At 50.2% G+C, this 19,449-nt stretch overlaps 1 protein-coding gene across 1 annotated transcript in view; it reads right to left on the reverse strand.

The window, feature by feature from the left end:
• LOC106741164 (transcriptional activator cubitus interruptus) overlaps positions 1-19,449 on the reverse strand; it is a 119,394-nt gene that overhangs the window by 96,650 nt on the left and 3,295 nt on the right. The window contains exon 2 of the mRNA XM_014612876.1: positions 3,136-3,741. Coding sequence (XP_014468362.1) covers positions 3,136-3,741 — 606 coding nt within the window. The remainder of the gene's footprint in view (positions 1-3,135; positions 3,742-19,449) is intronic.

Here is a 19,449-nt window from a genome sequence, read left to right on the forward strand (position 1 = left end):
GCGTCGAAGCGTTTAATTATTGCGTCGTTCGCCGCTCCGCTTCGACGTACGGGAGCCACGTACGGGTCGCAAGCCCCGGCATGCCGAGGTAATCTCGTTGCGTGCAATCGCGTGACGTGTTCGTGGAACGTGAAAACGTGCGAAGGGACCTTAATTAACTCGATTAAGACGTTAAACGTCCGTTCTGTGCTGTAACGCGATTCTCCGCCGCGCGCGCGCACTTCTTTCGCCCGTTCGATACATGCGGATCTGGCGCGCGCGACTCGAACAAAAGAAGTCCCCCCGCACGTAGTTTGTACCTGTTGCGCCGTAGGAATTGGCTGCCGTTCCGTCGGAACATTGAACAATAAGGGAATGCCGGAGGAGGGAACATTTGTGAGACGTAGCCGGCTGAGCCCGGTAGGAAATATTTTACGAATTCCCTCAGCATTGTTTTTTAAACGTTTGCAACTTCCTGCGAAAAGTTCGGCTCAAAGGTTCCGAAAGTGTCGGCGACACTTCCAAGGTCCGACCGCGGGGTGACTGTCTTTCCTTTTCGGAGACATCTTAAGACGGTCAACGGCATTCAAAAGAGGAATTACAAGCTCGTAGAAACGACGCTCTCTAGAATCCTGTTGGCCGGTCGTTTGTAGATGTCACAAAAAACGAGAGGACTTTACTCGCTTCAGCGAGTCTTGGAAATGCTGTAATAATGTTGCGCCCTTCGGAATACAAATGAGCAAAAAATACCGAATGCTATCACACACAGTAAAGTTATCTTAAAAAAAAAAAAAGAATGTCGAAATCTATCCTCCGACAAAGTTCGAAAAACGCGGTGGGTCTTTTACGGTTCGTATATCGAATAGCGCCCCCCCCCCCCTTAGGTAATTTATTCTGGAAATATATTTTTCCGCTTTCAGAAAAAGCTAGTGTTTTTCCGCATAGTGAGACACAAGCGAATGTGGGAACGGCCGGACAACTCGCATTTAGTATTTTTACGCGATATATTAAACGAATAAAGATATTACGTGTGAGTTGGTCGATCAAATATTCGCATAGAAAAGTCCTGCAGGAATCTTTCGGTTCCTACAATTTTCTTCGAATTTTCGTCCGATTTCCGGGCAACAGAAAATTCAGTTACACCAACGGAATTGTTCTTCTCGTGCACGAGACAAATTTGATTCTTAGAGCGAGAAATTCCGTTTCTCTCGATGGAAACGCTCGTTATGTCACGATAATTCAACCGATCTTTTCCGATCGCTTTGCCGACTCGAGGCGTCTCGTTGACGCTTCTCACCTCCCGCGCTCAGCGTCGCGATTGTTCGCCGCGTTGTGATTATCGTTAATCATCGTGCATACAGATACAAATAAAATCGCGGCCAGTTGATCACGCGCCTTTTATTAGTCTCCATCACGTTGTTGCGCAAACAACAATTGAGCCGATCCGTGTCGCTTGTATTTCATATTTCAGTACGTGCAAATTGTAGGTAAGCACGCATAAATTAATGTCTTTCCGCTTGCGTAGAGTCGCCGGTCGAGATCGTCGCGTGCCCCGGCAGTGAGCTAATTATTAACGAAGTTTGATCGAAAATTCCGCGAGTTATTATTACGGCCTGTCACTTGGCGCAAAAATGACGTCAAATCAGACGCGGAATTCTAATCCTCAATCTCCACCGTGCGCGTCGGGTCTCTCTCTTTCCTTCTCCCTTGAAACAGAGAGAACATACATGTATAAACTTCGTTACATGTATGTATATACACATATGTACACTGAGAGAAAATATTTGATATTTGTAACTATCATCGTAATGAAAGAATTATAGTCAGGAAAACCAACTTTCTAGTAAGTGTTGTTACAGTGTTAGTAATAATAACCTTATTATACACGCTGTTGCTACTATTTTTGTGATTAAAACTATAAACAGGTTATGGTGGGAGCCGAAAATAACTGTCATTTCTCTCAATGTAGACGTCTATACATCCATACGATGTAAACAACCGTGTTTCCGTGTGTACGTGTATAGGCGCAATATCTTGATTTGTTTAATATCATGTAAAAATATTAGGTGCGAATTGTCCGGCCATTCCGTGTATGTGTACATATACGTATATACCGCGATCGCGTATCTGCATCAATATTTTTCCTCGATGTGCGTAAACACAATTACGAACAATTACAGTAGTACGACCGCGTATACGGAAGAAGAGTCTCAGCTGCTGCAGCTGAGCAGGGGGGGACCAGATGAAACCGGGTGACAAGAAATGAAAACTCGATTTCGAGAAACGAAAAAACGAGAAAAGAGGTAAATAAGAGGAAGAAATGAAAAACAAACTGTTGTCCAACATCCAAGCAACGAAAAACTCAACCATACTAACGGAATTTTCTTCTGTACAAAACTCATTTTCTATGACTAATAATTCTGTGTCTAAATAGAAATTAGACGAAAACTCGGCGACAAGAAATAAAAACTCGTTGACAAGAGAGAAATGATATCTCTGTCACAACTGAGAACGCTGAAAATTGAGTTATGCGAGGAAATGACGGCTCGATGTAAGAGGAGAAATAATTTGATTATGTAGTTTCTTGCGAATGAAACCGCACATTTATGGAATTAAGCGGGGCCGTTATAATTCCAGATATCGGAGCGATCAAAACACTTCAGGACAAATAACTTTCGTACGCGGTGTCCTGAAAAAATCCGATTTGTGGGCCGGTGTGTGCCAACATGGCATTATCGGTCCACTTTTTATCGATGGAAATTTCACTGCTGAGAGATACCTAAATTGATTGCAAAATGAATCTTGCACGAACACTAAGAGCGTGTGGACTGCGTCCAAGCTTGGCTGAGACAATTGAGGGTGAATGACTGGGTGGAAACATCCTACCGAAGCTCTCCCGGTTTCTCGTCTGATCTCCGAGCAACGGAAAGCCCAGTTGCGCCGACAAGGCCGCCTTTTCCGTAACCCAAAGGTCGATTGCCGCGATGGGAACGGAGTTTCGATATACTTTAAAGACTATCCTCCTTCCAACAGCTCGTGCAAAAATCCTCTCTCTTGAGAGCAAAAACTCGGTAGAGCGGCCTCGATATACATCGCGACTTTCGACTTCACGGCTGCTCAAGGCATTCCGAGCGAATGAGAAATGTAAAAACTCACGGGTGAGGTGGCGGCGCGTGGAAAGCCGCGGCGGCCGCGGCGTGGTGCTCCCAGGCTGCCGCCGCGGCGGCCACCGAGTGCGTCGGATGCGGCGGCGGCGGTGGTCTGTGGTGCGGGTGGAAGGTCGGCGGTGGTGGTGCATGGGGGTGCGGATGGAAGGCGGCGTAGAAGGCCGAGTGCGGATGGTGCGGCGGTGGTGGTGGCGGCAACAAGGAGAACGCCTCCTGGTGATAAGCGACCTCCTTCTCCGGCATCTTACCGGCCGCCGTCGCTGCTGCTGCCAAGGCCAGGTGTTGCGCCAGGAAGCTGTCGCCCGGTTGCTCCAGGATCAAGGTAGCTCGATCGTGCGGGCTGCACCGCGGCACCGACGATGAGACCGACGGCCGATGATAACCGCAGACATAATCCGTGCTCGTCCGCTTCTTGTCCTCGAGAGACGACGGCTCGACGCTCGAGATGTGACCGCTCGTCGCTTGTTCTCGGCTAAGCTTGTCGAGGTGGATCGACCTTGGCTCGTGCGGCGCACCGTCCGATCCCTCCACATCTACATCGTCGTCGGAACGCGGAGACCGGCGTGGCCTGCCGTCGGTGGGCTCGTTGGCGCTTCTGCGAGAACGCAATTCTGTGAGCTCCCGAACGGTGAGCTCTCTAGCGTGGTACAGGAATGTTTTCTCGCTGGTGAGATCAGCCCCGGGTGGCGGTCTCTTATCGCGTCTTATCGAGAGTTTTCCGCGCGTTTCCCTCGACCGCTTCTTCAACGTCTCTTTCGCACTCGGTCTTCGGTTGCCCGTCGGATCCGGAGAACCTGAACGACAATTCGCTACCCGCACAAGAGAGAGAGAGAAAGAGCTCCTTTCACTGACCGCCGGTGATTCACTGTTAATCCACGCGGGCCGATTGGTCACTGATAATATCCCGGCGGCGCCGCGAACTCACGATCACGCGTGTTATCGCCGCGCGAACGACCCCGTCGTCGTGGTGCCCTCGTCCCGTCAGATCTACCGGATAAGGCCGCTCGGCCGGGCGATCACCATCCTCGCGATTAATTCGCCACGACGTCCACCGTCCACGCGAGCCGAGACCGCGGCGCGCCCCGTCGACGAACGAATCGGATTGCTGCTGACGGCACGTCCAATGTCCTCGCGATCGCATTCCTGACCTCCGTCCTACGCGAACCTGCGGCCCTTCGGCACCGCGGCGCGGTTAATTCAGGATCACTAGCCGCCGGACTTCGGCGAGTTAACACGCTTGCGACACTTGTCCCCGGGGAATTCGGAACGGCATCGGATTGCACTCCAGGTGTCCCGTGGTGGGTCTCCGACCCGCAATACGTGCCGCGTATCTCTTCTGAGGGCACGAGGGTTGACAAAAGAGAAAGATAGAAGGTGAGAAAGAGAGAGAGAGAGAGAGAGAGTAAGAGGAAAAGAGGTTGGATGATCCGGAAAGGCACGAGGCTCTCGTGTATCCGGACCCCGGTGACGGTGTTTGTGCTTTGACGGGTATGGCGGTACTGACTCCACCACCACCATCACCACCGTCACCACCACCACCACCACCACCATCCACCACCACCGGCACCTCCGCCTCCGCCACCCCCATCGCCGCTACCACCACCATCGTCGCCGGCACGACCATCAGGAGAGAGTACGATCGTGGTGGAGAGAGGTCGGGCGGCTGCTGCGGTTGTCTGCTCCCTCGGGTGGGCGTGCGACAGAGATAGGCACGCCGAGGAGAGGAAGACGCGGGGAGGAAAATTCGACGTGAGATCAAGGAAGACGGCATGAACGCCTCCGGTGTGGATCGGGATAAGAGAGAGAGAGAGAGAGAAAAAAAGAGAAAGAGAAGGCTCCGCGCTGAGAACAGTGGTAGTAGAGGGACGATGCGGGAGAGGAAGAGAGGCGGTTCTCGATCGGTTATGGTGGGAAGGATCGTAAGGAGAGAGGGAACATGAGGCTCTAAGGAAGGTCGAAGAGAGAGCAGCCCGCGGGAACGACGGTCGAACAAGGAGAGAGAACGCGTGTCAGCTCGACAACTCAACTAGCACCAGCCGTCCCTGACTCCCACCCTCGGCCCTTTCGAATCTTTCATCTCGTTCCTGCAATACGAAGGGAAGCACGTGGGTGTATCGGGGGAGGGGGGGGAAGATGTGTGTCCCTCTCTCGCTTCCTCCCTCTCGTTGTTCTTCTTCTCCTCCGTTTTCTTCTACGAGCACGCTTCGAGATAAACGCGGATACCCGAAGACTATCGCGCGAGAATGATAGTTGACGAGTTGTCGCAGTTGTGTCTCGCTTCGGGGAATAAGTGTATCGCGACAGGAGTTTGTTGAAGAAGAGGGCAAAGTCCATTGGAGATTGCGCGCGACAAGGCAATGATAATTCTTCATCTTCGTCGTCACACGCTGAATTGCAATCCGGTTAAACGGTCGATTGTCTTTTCCTTGCTATTGGCTCTCCTTAAAGTAATTGGTCCGTGACGAATACTGTTAGATGGGTAATGGTTAATGCTCAAAAAATCTGTGCGTTAAATGTTTATAAATATAATTTATATGATACGTAAGTTTGACGCTGTAGCATATAAAGAATATCAGTCAAACTTACACGATGTTTACAAACTCAAAAAGAAACGAGCGTTTTCCGCGCTTTGACATGTAATATTTTGGTTTGAGAGTGCCCGTGTTAGGTATGTGTCTGTGAATATATGTACCCCCCCCCCCCTTCCCTCTTCCACGGTAGCACACATTTCGTATTTTTCTCTAGACTTCTCACACTTTTATATACCAATTATAGATTTTTATAATTATTTATTCATTTTTTCTTTAAAAAGATATTGAGAAGCACATCGGAAACACAAAAGAAAGTATAACGCGTACAATATTGCCAAACCTTTACAGATTAGCTGTCATATATTTCAACCGTTATCAGAAATTGTGCACTTACGTATCAATTACTGGAAAACTAGGTAGCTTGTAATTTTTTTATACAATATTTCGACAAGTCTCTTTTGTTCGTCTTCTCGTTTTTCATTAACTCGGGAATAGTCGTCTGGGATCATTTCAGACTCCAGCGGTTAGAAAACGAAATTTACAATAGATTTTTTCTTACTAATCGGGAACCCATACCTACCTTTCATTTTAGAGATCTGTGCAACAAAAACTGTTTGTGACTCGTCTTATTCACAATATAAGTTTGTTAAAAATCATTGGGGTACAAAACTCCAGGTTTACGTAAAAAAGATAAGGTGATTATTTCCAGGTTAAAATCAGGTTGAGAGAACGCTAATTTGATCGCTAAAATTAAAAACGTGATATCGGGAGTCGTTTTCGTACGTGATATATGTAAACAGAACTAACTTGATTTCAATTATCTCAGCTTCGGTATGGTCAATCTTTTTTCTAATTTTGCATGCGCGTAGATAACGTTTTGATTAATATGCTGATAAAATTCGAAAAATTCCTGAGAAAATTAATTTACGAACCGACTACTTTCAACATCTTTAACGGGACAGTCGGCGGATTAACGGTTGCAACCCTTTCTTTAACGATGAGTTTCGCAACGCATGTCCAACGGGAGAATTCGTTTCTCAGTCATTCTCGAGAAATATATTTTCCTGTCAGATACGAGATGCATTGCGAGACTCATCGAAAAGAAATATTGCAACCTTCCATCTGTCTACTAGACATCTGACGAAAAACATGGCACGGGAGCTGAGGCACCGGCGATCTGCGAACGACACACACGTGTCCGCAGTAACTTTCCGGAATTTCAGCTTCCGGTGACGGCATCACGAATTTTCGCCATGTGTCTGGTGTTTTTTCTTCTGCTGCCTCGGCTTACTTTAGAAGAGCCGCCGATTTCTCGAGGTCGCAGGCTGAGGAAAATCTGGTCGCTCGACAGCGACCAAAGGCACGACGTGTCTCATCCGCCCACTGTCAGTACACTGTGCTTTTCCTCGTGTTTTCGCTTTTCCACGCCCCCCTCCCCCCCCTGATTCTCCCTCTCTCTCTCTCTCTCCGGTGAGTTTCGTGTTGCACCACCACGCGGCACATGTGAAACAACCGGCGATCTTGCGCGAGGGTGCGACCCGCGCTTCGTGGGCTCTCCTGGCGATCTATTTCTCTCCCACTATTAACGAGCGTCCATTTCGAGAAGCCGTTTCTACATCTCACTATCCCGACCGCCTTATCGACGTCTCTCTCAGAGTGCGTTTATAAACAGCAACGCAGGCATTTTTACAGACCGGAGTGGAAGTGCGTTTTCTTCTTCATCACCCTCAGATTTATCGGCCTTTCTCTGATGCGGTGCGAATATTTATGAATCCATGCTTAAAACGGTTGGATTTATATCGTGCTCTTTAAATTTCTTGAAATGACAAGTGAGTCACAGCTGAGTCGCTCAGATTCGAGTGATTTTTCCCTGTCGTATAAAATGAATTTCCCGAACGAATCTCTATATAAATTCTCTATATTCTGAATCGTTGATTGAATAATCTCACTCGAAACCGAAGAATGAATCTGATTTATTCTAGTTAAGACTGATATTCACTCATATATATGCAAGAATATATAATTTTATATGAAAATAAATCTTGCTTTTACATGAAGAAAGAGTCTATATATAATTCCATTAAAAACATACTTATGTTAAAAATATTGGATAAAATGAACGATATCTTCAAACTGATACAATTTTTAGTTTGAAGATATTCGTTCATTCTATTGAATATTTTTCCTCTCAATTTATAGGAATTATTTTTGAATAACAAAGAATACAATACTTTTGATGGAATTTCTTTTATATACAATTTTCTTTTACGTAGAATTTCTTTATGTAAGAACAAAAGTTTTACTCCCACATAAAATTATATATTTATGCTCATATTTATGCTCATATATGAGAATATGAGTCTCGAATTGATACTAATTTTTTTCTTATGTAACTTTAAATGAAACATTCATTCTTACGATCTCGAACAGCGGTATTTCCACTTTTCCGAGCGAAAATGCTGCCACCTTTCACTTGTTTTCAATAAGATTCCGTTGCAAGAAACCCCCAGGAAACTACATCGTTTGATGTTTGCAACTGAAGTCAGAACGAAGTCAGGTTCGCCGTGTCGAGGAAGAAAAGACGCAGGACGCGAAATAATAATTACAATTACATTTTTTAATTGCAGAAATGCGAGCCTCGTTATCGCTAGGGATACTTGCTCGTCGGATTTTGCGACGACGAATACGCCTTGATAATCACCGAGCTGGAAGAGGGATGAAGTGCATAGAGTCATTAACTAGCCGTCGACTCATTGCGGTTGTCCTCTTCAACCTGCTAGTCGTTTGTCCCTCACACCCTGCTCACTCACTCATCCTCCCTCCTTCCCTCCCAGCCCACCGACACGTCCATGTAATTCTCTGCCGAGCGAGGACCCTCCTCATCAGCCGCGAACCGCGTTACGTCCGCCGACAAACACCCGTGACTACTCATTATTTTGTTGATTTTGCGGACCCGGCCGCCACTTCTTCCCCGGCAGCGAAACAGGCGAGATTTCGTTCTGCGGGACCTAATTATCGTCAAACGACCGGCCAATCAGCCGGCACGAAACTACGACGTACTACGGACTTTTAGGTATCGACTCGGGCTTGCTCGTCCTTACGCGTTCGATGATGGCTCGTGCTAGAAACAGGAATGTAACGTGCATATCGATGTAACGGCCCGGCGCTTTTCCACGCCACGGTGCGACGCGTCGTTAGCGGAGTGCGCGGTCTGCGACTCGACGATATCCCGGACGTTCCGCCGAAAAGGGACTCATCCTCGCGGAGTGGCGGCTGAGTGTGTTTGTCGTTCGGAAACCGTCGGGCTTGACTCATTGTTCGCAAAAGGTACAAGCGGTACGAAATCGAGGATGCCGTTAAAAGGCGTTAAAGCCACGAACATATATAGTTTGGGATATCGCGCGACAGGCGTGACTTCCTGTCTCCTCCTTTGGTGTGTCCAATCAATACGTTTTGTCGATACTTTTTGAATCGCCGTGGTCGATCCGGCTATTTAGATACGGCGGGGTGGAAGAGAAGGGGATCGGACAAGAAATAGAATTGTCAAGCCGGGAGAGATCGCTTTGTACCGGACCGGGCTGAGTGAATGGGCCGTGCGATCGTTAAAATCGACAGAGTGCCGATATGCGGGGCGCTGTGCTACGTCCAATCGATCCGTCTTACAGGACTGCTCCTGAGAGAACGTGGCAAAAAGTGGTTACCGCGCTTCATGGTAGTCGTGTTAGCCCAGTGTAAACAAAAAGGGACGCGTGTTACATGCGCTATGTGAGTACAGCGAGGCAGCAACGACGCCGTGCTCGTTACGATCGCCGGTGTAAGAGGTGGATCCCCCCTTTCCGCGCTCTGTCCGCCTCGAGTTTCCTTCCACCCTTGTTCAGCTTCTCGCTCGGAGTTTTTCGCACTTGATTTCCCCCCCCCCCCCNTTGTCTCGTGCCAGCATTGCCGATGTTGTGGTCGTTATCGACCTGTGTTTCGGGTCGGCGTTCGATCGACGTTCAAGTTCAATGTTTACAGATCTCGTAACAAGGTGACTTGCGCCGGCTCGCTCGTTTCCACGTGTCCGTGTCGAATTGTCTTCGGTTGCGTTTGACGAAACACGTCGAAAATATTCGTGAGAGATCACGTGCTTCTTTTGTATCGCACGTATCAGACGTCAGAAGGGTCGTCGCAGTTTTGGCGTCCCGAACATTTGGAAAAATACCAGGGAAATGAGACAGCGAGAGAAAGAAGTGACGCTCGGTGGCATTTCTGCCTCATTATCCGCATCTCGATTTGCTTGGAAGGCGTTCTAGCGGTAGGACGTTGGATGCTGACTGCAGAAAGGGAAGACTGGAACCCTTTAGAGACCCGGTTGGTGGTGGGAGAATGGGCCGAGCCAATGATGGGACTGCTTATGGGGGGCCTCACCGGATACCTGTTGGTTAGGTGTCCCCACTCCCGCTGCACCTTTTCTCCCATTCCTTCTCGCTCCCTCTCACGTCGACGCTTCCACCCTCGTTCCTCTCGCTCGACCTGTCGTCTTGTCTCACTCACCCCGAACCGAGAACATCGTAGCTCCGCGAGGATTATTCCCCAGGATCGCTATATTGATCTTTCGACACTCTCTCCTCTCGTAAAAACGTTCTAAATACCAAGCGAAATTCGACGGCAGCGCTCGGCTTTCCCCGCGATCTCGTTCAACACGCGTCAACTTCGTATCGTTTTTTCATCCCCGGACACGCATTCACTACATCTTTCGATTTTCAGAGCGAGATTCGCTCGATTCACGAAATTCAGGCGGGGCTTGCGAACGATCGGAGGAATCTCGGGCAAAATCGCGACGTCGAGCGAAAGACGTCGCCGTCCTGCGACTCGCCGAGGGGTGCGATATACGTTCCCCGGCGAAAACACGGCGGGTCGAACGAGAGAGTCGTAAGAAGGTGGTGGGTTTTACGCGGGAAACGTAACACGAGCGGCCGGAGGCTGCGACTTCTCAGAAAGCCGATGGAGCCCGTAGTCTCGCGGGCCCGTTTCCGAGCCCCCTGTGGTTCTAGCTCATTAACCGGCACTCACCCTCCACCCCCTCCTACCTCATCATCCTCTTCTGCACGTCGTTGGCGTGACGGCGTGGCCGGGCCTTACGAACGTGTGTGCGCGCGCGCTCCGCTGCGTGCGTGCGTGTGCGTCCGTACGCGCTGATCAGGTAAGAAAGGAGCCGCCTGTGCCGACACGCGGGGCGCTAGGCGTTGGGTCAGTTAGTTATCGGGAACGAGGGACGGTTATGGATAGAGGAGGACAGTGAGGTCTCATAGGGAATGCACCGGCGAGATAGCCGGGTGGAAGAAGGACGGCCGGCCCGACTTGCAGGGTGGGAGGGGAGGGGAGTACCCGGGGCCCTTCCCGTTCCCTCCAGCGCCCCGAGCGCCAACGAGCGATCCTCTCGTCGCTTAAAACCGGTGTGTGCGTCCGACTGACGAGATAATTTGTTCCTCATTTCCTGGGATTTCGTGAGTCGGGCAACTCGATATATACGATGAAGGCAGAGAACGCGCGGCACGACGCGGCGGTGGGGCCCCCCGAGAAAGGTCCCCACGAAAACGAGCCGTCGTCGGTGTACGTGCGCGCGCGCGCGCGCTCGCAACGTGGCGGCGCCTCTTTATTATTACAGGGCCCGGCCCCGACACTTGGGCGTGGGAAAAAAACGGGGGGGGCACTCTCTCTCTCTTTTTCCACGGTGTCGTTTCGACCACTGGACCAGAAACAGCCGGTTATCGGACGAAATAACTTAGCTATGCCAGATAGTGTCGGTACGCGCTCGCGCGCTACGAGAACCGAGGATCTCGAGTGGAATTCGGAGATTTTCATCGGGAGACGATTTTCGAAGGGTAACTCTCCTCGTAATTAAGCATCCGCCAATTAAGACCTGACGTGACGTCACTCGAAGGGATTCCGCCAATGTGTAAACGCGAGGGAGGAAGGGGGGCAGGAGGCGAGCGCCGCTTAATCCGACTATCGACAGACTACCCGCGAATATTCCTCGATGGGTACGACACAAGGCGGGTAGGGAAGGAGAAAAAGAGAAGGACGAAGAACGAGGGGAGAGACGGAGGCCCGGGAGGATCGGAGCAGAGGTGGCGCGAGGCAGACAGGCAGGTTGGTCCGTTCGCTACCCGGGGGCGCCCCAAGGTGGCCGATGCTCGCACGCCGGGCCCAAAACGAGGACGAAGCGAGGGCACTGTCGTTTGAGAAACGAAGAGGCCGAGAGAGCCGAGAAGCTTCGAAGAAACATGGTGGCCTCGCCCCACGCGAAGACCTCCCGAAGACGGGGCCCGAGAGCCTTGCGCGCTTACTCCTCTCGACAAGCCTGCCGACATCTTTGATAAAACTCTCACGCGTGCTCTCCTACGTGGAGATTCAGCGAAGGCGAGTCGAGCGCGTTACCCGCGCGGATCGATCGGCCGCTGATGTTCCTCGCAATCGACACGCTTTGAATTTGTTCCTTTTTTTTACATTTTAATTCCATAGTAATTCAGATAATTATTATGTACGAATCATTTGCCACGCGGAGCGGCCGGTCCTTTCAACAGGCATTTGGCCTTCGGACATTTCGTCATCTAATTATATCTATTCTTCGTCATTGATATCTCGTTGATTAACACACTTCTTCGTTCGTTATATTCTACTGTTTATTATTCGTGTCGTTTCTCCGTGTGTTGCTCTCCCGTTTACGTCTCCAACGTTTCTCGGTTTGAATCAGACTTCCGCTCGTGTCCGTACAAAACATGTTAAATATCAATTTAGAAATCAGGTCGAGTGCATTAAATAGTTATAGCATTCGTGTGTTATTTTTCAGAATGAAAAGAAAGGTATTTTATTTCTCTTTGCTGCTTTTTTTAATTTACGTAAGTTTTATATTGATGTAATACGGAAGCTTTTATTCGCAGTTAGTTGTCTTTAGTCGAGTCAAGTAGGTTTATTGATGTTTAATAAGGTAGAAAAAAGATTTAGAATTGATATTGAATCTTACTTCGGCTCGCACATAGAGGTACCTGCTATTTTTCCTACTATTTTCATGATTTTTATGTTTTTTATTATTTAATATAGCAGACTCGTCAGTTTAATCAGGCGAAAGATATTTAGTATGCTATATCATTGGGAACATAATCAATGAAATTTGGCAAACTGGAGTCATACAGATATGCGCATATCTAACAACGTAAATGATTGATGAAACATCTCGTGCGACGAAGAAATGCCTACGAATAAATGTCTGACAAGGAAGTAGCATTCGGCAAGGTGCCCATTAACTGTTTTCCGATGTTTGTTGAGAAGTACCGATCAACCGCCCAGCAAAGATAAGTAAAGACCGCGGATGACTCCTCGACTCCGGTCGAGGGCGAAACACGTCATGTCCATACGCGAGAAACCACCGGATTCGTCCCGGTCGATACGGATTATCTTCATCGGGAGGACTGAAAAATCCACCTGTCTTTTATTTATGTATCCTTTCTACGGTCGCTTGTATCGATATCTTTGTGTAGGTTGTTACCGGCCTCTGTCTTGGGGCATCGCTGAGGTCCTATTTACGTCTTCCTCCGGGCCGTCTAACCGCAAGCCTAATCTCGTCCTTATTTCACCTTCGCCTGATGATGTCTTTTTCTTATGTTAACTCACTCCCAAGGCGGCGCCCGCGACACAGCTAATTTCGACGTGGTTCCCTCGCGTGGTTCTTAAATTACCATGAATTATATTCACCGATGAAATTATTAATACCGTCTGATATATAGACGTATCTTTATTTATCATTAGCACTCACCGGTCGCTTCTAATCTTCTCCTTCTCTTTGGACCTCCCTCGTTCTTCCGCAAAGTGACAAGACTCGCTGCCAGACTTGCGAGAAAAAGAGAGAGAGAGAGAGAGAGAGAGGATGCGCGAATTACGCGGATTATCCACTTCTCGCTAGCATGACTCTCTTGTCTTTGCTTAATCATCAGTGTCGCATAAAATATCAGGTATTACGGAGTTGTCGCGCGTCCAAATTCGGGCTGATGTGTTCCGCCGCCGCAGATTGCGTTCCCTGCGGTCGAGATAGAAAGAAAGCGAGCGAGCGAGCGAGCGAGAGAGAGAGAGAGATAGGATGAGTAAGCAGAGGAGAAACGGTGTGGAGGAGACTTTAATCTTGTGGTGGACGGCATAGGGCCCCTCGACCAGGCCCCCACTGTGTACGTATGTCCTCTAATCATGGCTGGGAAGGCCGCCGCGGCTCGGGATAGAGACGTTCCACGGCCTAATTGCTATATATATGCCAAAAGGGGTTGGGGGGAGGGTCCGGTCGGTCTCGGTCGGTTATGCCCGGGACCCACGGTGTTATTAAACCCTCGGGGCCCCTCGCTCCACCTCCGTCACGGGGAAACGCTCGGTGGGGCCGTCAGCGGGCCCGAATATCCGGCATGGCTCGAAAAACTCAACACGCCGTGAATCGAAGTAGCCGCGCGCGAGCGAGCGGTGAATTCGCTTTGAGTTAGCGCCGAATAATTACCGCAGCGTGATTTACAAAATCAAGCCGGGAGGGGGGGGGGGGGGAAGGGGGGGAAGGGGGNGGGGGGGGGGGGAGAAGGAGGGGAAGGGGGTCTGCCGAGGTAATCTCGCGCGACCGTAATGCCCTGGCGCGCTCTGCTCCGCCAGTTGACCGCGATTTTTCATCGCTCTTGCGCGCTCACGAGCGCTCTTCTGGGCGCAATGCGCGGTTCCTTCGAACGCTGCTAAATGAACGTTACGTTCAGTTATTAACGCCCGGGGATTAATATCGTCTTGTTGCATCTCGCGTCGATTTCGGGAGGCGAAATCAGGTTCCACGGAGCCAAACAGACCGAAGGTCATAACATTTTTCCCAGTAAACTGAGATAACTAATGGTCCCCGGTGTATAACGTCTCATCTTCCACCTCCCGTTTCTCCGTCCCTTCCACCCTCACTCTCTCTCTCTCTCTCTCTCTCGCGCGCTTCTTCTGTCTCAGCCTCTCTCATCGCTTTCGTAGCTGGTACTGCGCGTGTATGTAACAGGTTTTGAGTCGTCGGACTCTTGGCTCGTATCCGAAGAAGTGTCGCGCGTCGAGGAAAGTCGGTAATAAACTTATAATGGGTCTGCCCGCCAGATTTACAGCCCCATTTACCAGGTTCCCCGTCCCTCCCTCGTTCGCTCGGGCCGCGTTCCTGACTCTTGTTCCAAGTCCGTGCGTTTTTTCCCCTTTTTTCCGAATGGATAGAGACGCCGCGGCGGAGCGTTGAGAGCGAGAGAAGAGAGGAGGCCGCGCGCCGACGAGGGAAGAGGAGAGCCCCGCGCCGAAAAGTCGACGGGGGGCGTCGACCCGCTTCATTTTCACGTGCCGTTTGTGCGCGCGGTTTCACACAAAAAGCCGATGAATTACGATTTACGACGGTATCTGACGCTTTTCAGGACACTTTCGGCCCTCCCGAAGCTCGCCGAGGAGGACGCTGGGTGTCTCGGTTACGTTGACTATCGGCTCGGCCGATCTGCACGGTGGAAGTTGAGATATGTCCGCGCGAGAAGCTCTCTTTCTCTCTCTCTCTCTCTCGGTTCCTCTCATCCGCGTCCTGTTCGCCTTTGCAAGAGAGAGAGAGAGAGAGAGAAGGTGCAAGAGAGACAGGGAGAATTCTCGTCGGCGAAGGGCGTCCGGACAGGGAACGGTCGAAAGCGAGAACTTACCACCGAGGTGTCGAGAGTTAGTAGCTTGCTCCCAAGCGAGATCCCGAGATAAGGTGGTCTACGAATTAGTGAAGGAGCCAGGATAAGGGAAGAGGCAAAAAAGAGGGGGAAAGTCTCGGCGGAGTTTGGCGAAATTCACATTCTGCTGGGGACCTGCGAAGTTTCAAATAGCCCTCTCGTGGTCTTCGAAGTACGATAAGTTCGCGAGGAAGGGAAGGAAGAGAAAGAGAAGAAGAAGACGGCGAAGAAGAGCGCGTTGTATCGTCATCGGCTTCGCGGCGAGTCCACACAAACGGCCTTGCCTATTTTCCTAGAAACCGAGGAGCATTGAAGGACCTTTTTTGGTTATCGCGCGGTGATTACTCTCTCGCGCAGCAGAAGCTCCGAGGCGAAACGCGAGGTTTCTCATTCGTTCTCTCTCTCTCTCTTTCTTTATCTCCTTCTCTCTCGTTGCTCGACGAGACGAGGAACACGAAGAAGGAGAAGCACATCGGTTGGCACATCGAAGCGGTAGAAGCGAGAGCAGCTATCGTAGTCGATTTCTTGTTGGCTTCATGGCGAATCAGAAAGGCCGCGGAGCGAGTCCGAGAGCCCGATCGGACCGCCTCATTGTTTTTCCACAGTGAGGTCCCTAGTGGGCTTTATGAGCGTCGAACGGGCCCCACGACGCTCTCAGGAGCGTAAGAAGCCGCGGTGAGGAACTTTCGCAAGTCACCCCGAGGGGCTCTTTGTTCCTTGTTTGCTCTATCCGCCGTTCCTTCGCGCGAGGGTCATGCCGATGACGACGAACGACGACGACGATGACGACGACGATCAGCGGAGAGAGAAAAAGCAAAATTGATTCTTCTTTGCTTCTCGCCTTCCCGCCGCTACCAGCTGCCAGCTTCGTTCCTCCACCGTCGTCGACACGATCATTACGTGCGCGAGGCGGACCGCTAATCCACCGGAAAGTTGGGCAACCCCGCGCGGCTCTCACCGATGAAGATGAATTATGACGTTGGGGGTCCGCGCGCGGTTCATTCCCTATTGGCGATCCTCCCTCTCTCTCATCCCCCTCATTTCGCCGACTTCTCCACGCTTCCTCTCCCCGTCCCGCCGCGTTCTTCCTCGTCCCGCAATCTCGATATCGTAATTATTGTCTGTTGTACGTTGCAGTAGCGAAAGGATTTTCACGCTACTTGCCGTCGCGCTTTATAGACGACTCATCTCATTATCCGCGGCGTCTACGGAGCGTACGCGCGCGTGTCTCCACTCGTCTCTACACACTCACGCCCGGCATATAGGCGAATCGATGAAATTCAATTAATACGTCTCGCACGGTGCCAGCCCGCCCGTCTCGCCCCTCGAGTCAGCGCGTTACGCAATCTCCGTCGCTCCCAACTTCCCGATGAACCGCAGAAGCGATTGTATAGGTGTGCGCGAGATCTCAAAATCTAATCTCTAACGAAGCAGTTTGCGTTATAGGGGGTCGGAGCGAGGTCGGTGCATCTGTCAGTTTTTTCTGATGTTTCAAAGAAAACGTGCGGTGGGAAAGAGAGAAAGAGAGAGAGAGAGAGAGGTGAGGGAAGAAGCACGATTTTTCATTTTCGAACAGGCTGGCAACGCCTCGGCCGGGCCTTGGCGGCCTGGAGCCGGCAATCATCTCGTTCTCGACGCCCCGTGAATAACACAAAAGAATCGAACTGGCGCTAATTACGTCACCGTTCGCTTATACACGAAGCGGCGTGAGGCACATGGTCCAGGGACACGTGATGGGTCTCTGCTGTAACGAATGGACCCGGTTGCGCAGTCGACGACGAGGCAACGACGTTACGGTGGAATTATCGCCGTTAGGAAATTCAAGGCAGTTGAGAGAGAAAGAGAGATGGTTTCGGGGCACGGAGCCGGGCGTGAAAATGAGGGTAGAAAGGAACGGATCCCGCCTCCGCAGGCCCGAAATTTCCCGGCTGATCGGCCGTGCATACCTCGGGCGACACACGTGGCTGTTCGCCCGCCTGCGACACGTTTTACAGAACGAGAGAAAGAAAGGAGGAAGAAGCGAGAACTAACGATATAGGTATGCCGGAAAAGTCACGCAACAAGTCCGAGGGACTCGGGGGAAGGGGGGATTCTCGTCGGATTACCGTGGAAAATCGGTTTTTATCGGTCGTTATCGATTTCGTCGACCGTACCTTCGACAAAAGACACTTGTCGCCGCGTAACGGATCCGTATTCTCAAATATGTAACCTTATTATGCCCCTCTCACCACATCTCTCGCTGTTTCCTCCTCTCTCTCTCTCTTTCTCGCGGCTACCTCAGAATGACCTATGTCGATTTCTCGTGTCGTTAATTAAGAGGAACCGTTTTACGAAGTTGAGTCACAATAAATTCCTCCCGAGGAGAAACAAGCCTTCTTGTTTTAATTTTCCCTTTTATTGGCGAGAACATTTTACTGCCGACTTTAACGATTATGAGCCATAAATTTGTTTCCGGCCACTTGTGTGTGTGCGCATGTAATTTCAATCCCACGCGCGCTCGCCTTCTTACCTCGATTTTTATCTCGCCGAAATTTATGACGCTCGCGGCCACGCGATAGATTTGTCGTGTTGCGTCCGGCGGCCGTTGTGTTATGCGACTTGCGCCGCCGGGGCTCTCCCGGGCATTTCCTGCATTTCGATCGGCGGCGGAGAAGACCCCGAAGGACCCCGCCGGCATTCTCGGAAACCGTCCGTGCCGCCAAAAGACTGCGGTCGATCGGCTAGAGCCGATCGTTCACCACCGTATCTCGCCACGAATTTAATTAGGTGTGGGACAAAGTTTCTCCAACATGCCTGCGGTAGAAGCGGCGAAATTTATCGCGCTCCTCAAAAGGTTGTTCCGCGACTATTCGGGCATTACGACGTGAGAAACCTTACGATACGCGTTACACGCCCAGTTTTACGCTTCGTCTATGCTTAACGTAGATGCTTAAACGGGAAATAACCAAGACGGGATATATCTTGAGCATAATTCCGTTTCGCCTTTTAGTAGGTGATGTAATAAATTAATTCGTCTGATCCGACCGAGAGAATTCGGCACCGCCGAGTCCTTCAATGCGACGTCAAAATTCCGACACAGCGCATTCTGCGTAAAAATCTCGACGGCGAGTCGCAGATTACCGATCGAATCTACGTCGGAAGCGATGAATTGCGTGCTAAGATGCATCTGTCGGCTTTGTCGAGCGGAGCTGCCGGTTCGAGCCGCTCTGACTTGCGACGTCTGGTGTGAAGGCCGGCGAAAGAAGGGCTAAACGCCAGACGGAAAAAGGTCGAGAGGCAGGTAAATCCTGGCAAATGACGGGATCTGTCCGGCTAATGTTCCGACTAATGTCATTCACCGCCCGGCCCTCCACCGTGAACATTCGCGGTCTACGGATATTTTCCACGGAAAACTGCACGCGTTGCGCCACGGAAAATTCGAGAAAAACCCCGTGATAAATGGATTCGATACGAGAGGTTATCGCCGATGTCGTAAATCAACTGCGGTTACAGTCGGTAGCTGCGACGAATCTGTCCTCGCAAAATAAATAAATTTCGAGGGACAAAGAATAGGAGACTCGAGGACTCGGGTATGTTTAATGGGGAAAAGGAGAAGAGCCGGCGCAAACAAATACGCGAATAAAAGCGTGCGATTTACATATATTACACTGGTCACATGCGTAATAAATTTCGTATCATAAAAATCGTTATCTTTTCATTCTATTTCTTTTTACCATTTATGTTTATGCGCGATCCCACGATTCTTGCATGCGCAATCACGTATTATTTCTTCAAACGGAATACTTCGTTTTCCTGTTAATTTAATACATAATAATAATAATGATTCGGACGTGTTATCGACGTTAAAAAAAGATAAGACCATTAGAAAATAAAATGGAAGGCTTTTCTGAAGAAAAGCCAAGAATCCAAAGGGGAGTCGCTCGCTTCAAGCGATCCAATCATCCCGATCGTTTATCGGATCCCGCAATGTTTATCAAATCGTCGTTTTTGCCGCTTTTGGTGGTTTAACGTCGACTTTGGCCACGACCGCAACCTTCTCGAGGCGCTTCC

This window comes from Dinoponera quadriceps, unplaced genomic scaffold, assembly GCF_001313825.1.
Source record: "Dinoponera quadriceps isolate SergipeBrazil2010 unplaced genomic scaffold, ASM131382v1 scaffold475, whole genome shotgun sequence".
NCBI lineage: Eukaryota > Metazoa > Arthropoda > Insecta > Hymenoptera > Formicidae > Dinoponera > Dinoponera quadriceps.